We start from the raw sequence: 9,710 nt of genomic DNA on the forward strand, positions 1-9,710 counted from the left end.
ATCAGGGTAACGGACAAAAAGTAGTTAAAATGGATAAAAAACTAAATATGTGTGTTTGTATGAATATGAATATATATTCAAATTGTTCTTCAATATTGAAAAAATGTGTAAAATAACGAGAATAAAATGATCACTCAGAAAACTATTCAATATTGAGAAAATGGGGGGAAAAAAATAGGGAAAAAAATTCCTGGAAAATAGAAATTTAAAAAACAAAGCACACACATGGGCAAATACTAACATAATTCTTCTGTATCATTATTATGAAAGGGCTGTATATATATATATATATATATATATATATATATATATATATAAGAGAAGCTATGACCTACTGCTGCAATAATTTTTTTTATTACATTTTTTTTTGCATGGCAATTTTTTTTTAACCCAACACTCCCAACTTATCCTTAGGATTGCCCAAGTTGAAGGGGTGGGCTTAAGGGTCTGCCAGGAGGAGACTCATCCAAAATCAATATGTGCGGAGTTGGGTTGGATCGAATCTTCTTAAGTGCATTGGGGTAATCATGGGAATGTATCGAGAAGGGAACATGAAAACAAACAAGGGCCGTCATTATATTCTAATAGCAACAAGCCCTCTCCATACCGAATAAATATTCAACACCTCATTCCTCAACCCACGAAAAATCAATCCCAGCGCGCCCATGGCGGCCTAGCTGCAGCGTAGGAGAAGCCGCCTACTGTAGATATTTATATACTTATACTTAAATTTTCCAGCAAGGATCTTCTCTGCCATAGAAGGAACAGAACAAAGGAGATTTATCACCGCTGGACAATGCAAAGGGCAACTCCAGCTCCTACAGAAGCGTCTCAGCTTGGGGGGTAGAGGACAAGGGCGTCTGATCTACAAGACCCCAGACTCCAAGATTTTCGCCTGTTTAACCCAAAGCAAATGACCCCTGTTCTTCCTCTACAGGGCTGAAATTTCTATCAATAATTCATGGAAATGGCTTGTGTTCACCCTCTGGCTCCTCATTCGCACAATACCCTAAATCCATTGATACGGCTGTACAATAGGCTGACAAGCAGCACACAGCAATAGGATCACAGCAAATGGTTAAACAGCACGCTTACCGTGAGCCTGGGCTACTTATACCATATTATAGGGCTGGAAGATAAACTCGCAGCTCCGGACGCACTATTGCTAGGTTTTACCTAATGGTTGGGCCATAAAGGGAGCCTTTAAGTCAGAAAAAAAAGCTAGGGAGACCTGCGCATATGGGACATACCGCCATGTTATGGAAATCGTCCAACTAACACTGATATCTCTATTTACAGGGGACATAGCCATGTAGTGGGGACGCCAGCTATAGACTGGAGAACTTTCCAGGCCTGTGCAGGTTACTGAAGATACTGCTACATATTGTGGACACCTCAAATCCATCAGTACAGTTATTTGTATGTGCAAGGGTTAGGCCTAACTACAGAGGATCTAGAAGCACTTATAACACCTCCATATACTGAGGGTACTAATAACACCAGTAACCGCTCCATATACTTAGGATACTAATAACACCAGTAACACCTCCATATACTGAGGGTACTAATAACACTAGTAACACCTCCATATACTGAGGGTACTAATAACACTAGTAACACCTCCATATACTTAGGGTACTAATAACACCAGTAAGGCCTCAATATACAGAGGATACCTATAACACTAATAGCACCTTCATATACAGAGGGTGCTAATAACACTAGTAGCACCTCCATATATTGAGGATACTAATAACACCAGCACCACCTCCATATACTGAGGGTACTAATAACACTCGTAACACCTCCATATACTAAGGGTACTAATAACACCAGTAAGGCCTCAATATACAGAGGATACCTATAACACTAATAGCACCTTCATATACAGAGGGTGCTAATAACACTAGTAACACCTCCATATATTGAGGATACTAATAATACCAGTAACACCTCCATATACTGAGGGTACTAATAACACTCGTAACACCTCCATATACTAAGGGTACTAATAACACCAGTAAGGCCTCAATATACAGAGGATACCTATAACACTAATAGCACCTTCATATACAGAGGGTGCTAATAACACTAGTAGCACCACCGTATATATAGGATACTAATAACACCAGCACCACCTCCATATACTGAGGGTACTAATAACACTCGTAACACCTCCATATACTAAGGGTACTAATAACACCAGTAAGGACTCAATATACAGAGGATACCTATAACACTAATTGCACCTTCATATACAGAGGGTGCTAATAACACTAGTAACACCTCCATATATTGAGGATACTAATAATACCAGTAACACCTCCATATACTGAGGGTACTAATAACACTAGTAACACCTCCATATACTGAGGGTACTAATAACAATAGTAATAACACTAGTAACACCTTTATATACTGAGGGTACTAATAACAATAGTAAGGCCTCCATGTACTGAGGGTACTAATAACACCAGTAACACATCAATATACCGAGGGTAATAATAACACAAGTAACACTTCTATATACTGACCATACTTAAAACACTAGTACAACCTCCATATACTGAAGATATTAATAACAACAGTAACACCTCCATATACTGAGGGTACTAATAACACCAGTAACACGTCCATATACTCAGGATACTAATAGCACTAGTAAAACCTCCATATACTGAGGGATACTAATAACACTAGTAACACCTTTATATACTGAGGGTACTAATAACAATAGTAACGCCTCCATGTACTGAGGGTACTAATAACACCAGTAACACCTTCATATACTGTTTTAATAACACTAATAACACCTCCATATACTGAGGGTACTAATAACAACACTATTAACAGCTCCATATACCAAAGGTAATAATACCACAAGTAACACTTCTATATACTGACCATACTTATAATACTAATACCACCTCCATATACTGAGGGTACTAATAATACTACTAACACCTCCATATACTGAGGGTACTAATAACACCAGTAACACCTCCATATGCTGACCAAACTAATAACACTAGTAACATCTCCACATACTCAGGATACCAATAACACTAGTAACACCTCCATATACTGAGGGTACTAATAACACTAGTAACATCTCCATATACTGAGGGTTTTAATAACACTAGTAACATCTCCATATACTAAGGGTTTTAATAACACTTGTAACACCTCCATATACTGAGGATACTAATAACACTACTAACATCTCCATATACTAGGGGTTTTAATAACACTAGTAACACCTCCATATACTAAGGGTACTAATAACACTAGTAACACCTCCATATACTAAGGGTACTAATAACACTAGTAACACCTCCATATACTAAGGGTACTAATAACACTAGTAACACCTCCATATACTAAGGGCACTAATAACACTAGTAACACCTCTATATACTAAGGGTACTAATAACACTAGTAACACCTTCATATATTGAGGGTACTAATAACACTAGTAACACCTCCATATACTAAGGGTACCAATAACACTATTAACATCTCCAACACCTTCATATACTGAGGGTACTAATAACACTAGTAACACCTCCATATACTAAGGGTACTAATAACACTAGTAACACCTTAATATATTGAGGGTACTAATAACACTAGTAAAACCTCCATATACTAAGGGTACTAATAACACTAGTAACACCTCCATATACTAAGGGTACTAATAACACTATTAACATCTCCTTATACTGCAGATACTAATAACACCAGTAACTCTTCCATATACTGAGGATACTAATAACACTAGTAACACCTCCATATACTGAGGGTACTAATAACACTAGTAACACCTCCATATACTAAGGGTACTAATAACACTAATTTCACCTCCATATACTGAGGGTTACCAATAACACCAGTAACACCTCCATATACTAAGGGTACTAATAACACTAATTTCACCTCCATATACTGAGGGTTACCAATAACACTAGTAACACCTCCATATACTGAGGGTACTAATAACACCAGTTTCACCTCCATATACTGAGGGTTACCAATAACACTAGTAACACCTCCATATACTGAGGGTACTAATAACACTAGCAACATCTCCATATACTAAGGGTACTAATAACACTAGTAACACCTCTATATACTAAGGGTACTAATAACACTAGTAACACCTTCATATACTGAAGGTACTAATAACACTAGTAACACCTCCATATACTAAGGGTACTAATAACATTAGCTACACTAAGGATGATACTAATAACACCTCTGTGTACTAGGAATACTTGTGTTTACTAGTAATACCTCTATGGACTGGATTAAGTCCCCCTTACTAATAATACCGTGAACTGAGGATACTCTATATACTAAATGTAAACCCATTCACTAGTAATTGGTTGTTTCCCCTACTACTAATACCTCTATTAATGGGAATACATACAATGACTAGTAATCACTAGTAATCTCTATACAATGTGAATACTTTCATTTACTAGGGATACTTCCTTTTACAAGTAATACCTCTCTATATGTTGTGGATACTTCCATGTGTTAGGATACTATCATTTATCTAATACCTTTATTTACAGTGGATACTTCCATTTTCTAGTAATACTACGAACAATTAGATACTACCTCTGTAAACTAAGGATACTCCAGTGTATAAGGGACACTACAATTTACCAGTAACATCTCTAATTGCAGAGGATACTTCCATTAAATAGTAATACCTCTATATACTGTGAAGACGTCCATGCATTGGTGATATTACCATTAGCTAGTGATATTTCTATGTGTTGCAGATACTACCATTTGCTAGTTATTTTTCTATGCACTGGGGACACTACCATGTACTGGGGATGCTACCATGTACTGGGGGTACTACCATGTACTGGGGATACTACCATGTACTGGGGACGCTACCATGTACTGGGGATACTACCATGTACTGGGGACGCTACCATGTACTGGGGATACTACCATGTACTGGGGACACTACCAATGTACTGGGGATACTACCATTTGCTAGTGATGTTTTTATTTAAGAAACTAGCATGCACTGGGGATATTACCATATACTAGGGATACTCCAAATTACCAGTAATATGCCTATGCACTGGGGATATTACCATACACTAGAGATCCTTCAAATTACCAGTAATACCTCTATGCACAGGGGATATTACCATATACTAGGGATACTTCAAATTACCAGTAATACCTCCATGCACTGGGGATATTACCATATACTAGGGATACTTCAAACCTTTGACACAGTAATACCTCTATGCACTGGGGATATTACCATATCCTAGGGATACATCAAATGGCCAATAATATCTCTATGCACTGGGGATATTACCATGTACTGGGATACTTCAAATTACCAGTAATATCTTGATGCACTGGGGGTATTACCATGAACCGAGAATATTTTAATTTACCAATAATATTTCTATGCATGGGGATATTACCATGTACCAGGGATACTTCAAATGACCAATAATATCTCTATGCACTGGGAATACTACCATGTACTGGGGATACTTTAAATGACCAATAATATTGCTATGCACTGGGGATAATATCAGATACTGTAGATACTTCCAATATTACCTCCATATACCGTGGACACTTCCATGTTTACAGGATATGTCACTTCTATAAAGAGGGGGGGACATGGCGGCCGCTTTCTTATCGGCAGCAATTTGCCAGCAATGATGAATATCAGTGGCAGATAAGAAGCCCCTATAGTGCGCTGGCTCCATACGTGACCTGCATACAGCCCGGCTTCTTCTCCTTGTATCACTCAGGCCTCTTTTTTTTACAGGCTCGTAATTAAGTGGAAAAGGACAAACACTGCGAGTTTAATTGTCAAGTGCTGAGCCAGAGAATGCCAGCCACAAGTATATTACAGAGAGTGGACCGAGCATGTTATCGCCTTGTATAAAGGTCATTATTCCATGCAGGACTGTGACCTATACGCTGCATCCAGGAATTACTGTATTTGTAGTGTCTGGACGCCAACTGCAGCTAAAAATAACCCATTGATCCGGTGTATTTTTATTTAATCAATAACCAATGATTATCATTATGCAGGAGGCAGACAACTGTGAAGGGTTGTAGGGATGCATGAGGACATGGTGGAGATAGTGCCTATGAATAGTGGGCAGCAGTCCTCTCTATGAGGTTATGACATTGTCTGTGGATGTCATAGTGCATTGTTCTGTAGCCACTGTGCATTGTCCTATACTGCTCTTTTGTTCTCCATAGAAGCCATACAATCTGCAGGATCACTAGTCACACAATGATTTATCCTATGGATACATATATATATCTACCTCTACTAAGGTAATATATGCAGATCAGCCAGTCCACAACCATGCATGATCACAGGACAGAGATCTTTCTACTGCAGCACAACCTTTGGTGTTTTATTTTTAATCTTTTGCAGCAGCACCGTTCATAAGAAACCTTTGTTTTATTATTATTATTTTTATTTTGCATATTCTCATTTTTTTCCATGACAGTCCAGAAGGGACCCCCAGAACAATAGACGGATGCATATCACCCACTGACCACTAGGGGGAGGGCGAAGAGAAACACACAGAATTCACACGAACAATGTTAAGGGGGGAGTCTAAAATCAATTGAAAGCCCTGAGATTTTTTTTTTCTTTTTCCAGGTGTCCTCAGCACTCTGTCTAGCAACAATGTAACAAGCAAACCCTATGCTGAAGGATGGGATTCTAGAGAAAATACATGGAGTCTTTATATATAAAGAAAGCAATGACTCCATGTGTTTTCTCTAGAATCCCATTGTACTATAGTATAAGCTGCAAAAAAAATGCTGAATGTTGTCAGCGATTGAGGTAGCCTGTTGTTCTTCTCTACATCAAATACCCTATGGTATCTATATGATCAAACAAGACCCTATTCTTCGTCCTATATTACTGCCATATGCTGTGGATTTGGTTTTCCCCATTGAAGTTTATTTTAAAGATGTGCCAAAAATTTGCAGTCTATCTGCCACATAGGAACATAGTCAATGGAGAGAAAGCTACTTTACAAGCATGAGTCTAGTTTAAAGGATCAATTTTACAGAAAGCCATCATTGTCACAACCAGCCAACATGCAGACATGGTCTCTGCGGTGGTTATGGTGGGCACATTGTGTGGTAGTAGTGGTGGTGGTGTAGGTAGGTGGGCACTGCATCTATACAACTCACCTGCAAGCCTGAGAGCTGACATCCTCTGGAACTCAGGCTCCTGCAGCCATTTCCACATTCTTCGAAAAGTCTCCCTCCCAGATTTCAGTTTACTCCAAGGTTTGGGGTTCCTTAGCAGGTCTGATAGGGTACCCTGTGACCTACACAGAACCCTCTGGGCAAAGATAGCCTGGGGGATGCTGTACCTTTTCAGCTCTGCAGTGATTCTTTGGGCAACTTCTTTGGTATTAATTTCTTCCAATTGTCCAGAGTTACTGAGTTGGGATCCGGAGGAGGAGGGCGGCCTGTCACGGCTGGAAGTCAACACGGGCCCGTGAGATTGAGCATGGCCGGTGTGGTGCATCCCATTGATGTGGGACATCATGGCGGAAGGTGGAGTGCCAAGACCCCTGGAGAGGTGCTGCTCTCCTCTTGCCAGCATGGCAGTGTGGGCATCAAAGTTTGGACTGAGCATTTTCTCATGGCCAGGTGGTCCATAGTTATGGAGGCTCTGTTGAGTATTGTGGATGGAACCCAAACCATTCCCTAAAGAGGTTCCGGTCAAGGGGGATAAGCTTTGCCCCATGCCAGTCATGTCCTTGTAGGGGCTGTACAGGTTGTTCATGGCCGGGATCCCCCTGTCGTCCCTCATGAGGGTGAAGCTACCACTGACGTTACCGGACAGCCTCTGGTGGTGGTGGTGGTGGTGATGGGGATGATGATGGGGGTGATGGAATTTGTCGGACACTGTAGAGATAGGGGGCAAAGGCTGGAGAGGAGTTAAGGTGGTGTAGGTGCTGCTCATGCCCATCCCAGGGGGTGAGGAGTCACAGGGCATACTCATGGCATGGTGCAGAGGAATGGACAGTTCTGGCCGGTATTCCCCAGCCCCATCCAGGATGGAAGCCATACTGGAAACCATAGCTGACCTGGAAGATGGAACAGTGAGATCCTGGTGAATCCTTCGGTGATGGTGAGGGCTGTGGCTGCTCATCAGATCCTGCTCATGGCTGTTTCCACCATGCAAACCGCCAATACTGTCCATTGTCATCTCTGGGTTCATGGTGCAAGCATCCAGATCTTTGGTTAGGCATCTAAAGGCGTTATAGGCGGTCTTCATTCAGTCCATGGGTGGGTGTGGGGGACGGGGGTGAGTTTTAAGGCCTCTGGGTCGCTTAGAGGGTGAGTGGGTGTCAGGGTGAGTGGGTGTCAGAGTGCAGTGCTGAGTGCAGGTTGGGGGCAGGGGGCAGTGTGTGTGTGTGGATGCTGCTCAGCGAGCTCTATCAGACGGGCCAGTGCTGCTCCTGGCCATGTCCGAGCCCTCTCCTCCTCTTACGTCTTCTGTTTAGACAGCCGGAGCTGTCCAGAATGGGTTTGCTGAAAGCGCAACCTACCCCAACTGAGGAGGACCCCCGAGCGCCTTAACGGACAGCGCGCTCCTCCAATCAGCGGCCACACTGACGCGCCTCCAGCCAATCAGCGCTGCTAAGGGCGTGCTCTCCCGTTTCAAGGCCGGTTGAGAGGTCTCTTCACATTGCTCTAGTCTTGTAGAAGGGAAAGAAGCCAGGGAGGACTACTTAAAGATACAGTGTCCCTTTTTTTAATAGAAGCAAGTGATTTAAAGTGCACTTATCTGCAGTCCTTATATTGCACTCACACGTTTATTTGCACAAGTGATATTGGGGGCTGCTGGGTTCATGTATGTCAATGAGTATTGATTATGGATTCATGGTATGGAAATTTTTTAATGTGCATGGAAGGAAAATGTATATATATATATATATATATATATATATATATATATATTATATATATACACACACACCTTTACTTATACTGCATCTAAACCTCTGAATATATTAGACGTTCTCGGTCATCAATAGCAATGACATCCCTTCTCTGTGTCCATTGTCTTCTGGACTTAACAGGTTCCAGTAAGGATACACACAAAGTTGTGCAGGAGACAATATGGCCTCATTCAGATGGTAAACCTCCCAGTATGGAGCAGAACCCAGGAGCAATGTGGTGCATTGAGCAGGAGAAAGGCACACGAGCTGGGCTGAGGGGACAATGGGGGCTGCTCTGGGGCTTGGAGGTGACACAGGCTTCTCCAGCAGGTTGCTGTCCCCATGCTGGAGATTTGGGCTGGCTGAGGTTGCGCAGATGTTGCCTTTGTTTAAAGGCGCAGTAATTAAGCAAAGGGTGGACAGAAGTTTGAAAAGCGTGACCTATTTTCTTTTGATCAGCTGTCAAAGGAAGAGCAGGGGGTCTCCTTAAGACAGCCCCCTCCGACCACTTCCAGCTGTTATAGAAAACTTGGGGCAAGGAAAGAAGGAAACTGCAAGATCTCCAAACCACTGTCAGCCCCTCCAGTCCATTGTGAGGAGGGGGAGGGGGGGGGGGGGTACTCTTATATTGTGCACAGATATCAACGGCCACACGACAGTAAGAGCTATAGCATCTAATGTGTTTAGTCTACTATAGCAGTACATACTGTACATTGCTTCCTATACACA

General features: G+C 41.5%; 1 protein-coding gene across 2 annotated transcripts in view; it reads right to left on the reverse strand.

The window, feature by feature from the left end:
• The window catches only part of ONECUT2 (one cut homeobox 2), a 39,199-nt gene extending 30,645 nt beyond the window's left edge, over window positions 1-8,554 (reverse strand). For both annotated transcript variants that reach the window (XM_069964800.1, XM_069964799.1), the window contains exon 1: window positions 7,216-8,554. In XM_069964800.1, coding sequence (XP_069820901.1) covers window positions 7,216-8,314 — 1,099 coding nt within the window. In that variant the 5' untranslated portion in view covers window positions 8,315-8,554. The remainder of the gene's footprint in view (window positions 1-7,215) is intronic.
• Window positions 8,555-9,710: the final 1,156 nt, after the last annotated feature.

Source organism: Dendropsophus ebraccatus, chromosome 3 (genome assembly GCF_027789765.1).
Source record: "Dendropsophus ebraccatus isolate aDenEbr1 chromosome 3, aDenEbr1.pat, whole genome shotgun sequence".
Taxonomy (NCBI): Eukaryota; Metazoa; Chordata; class Amphibia; order Anura; family Hylidae; genus Dendropsophus; species Dendropsophus ebraccatus.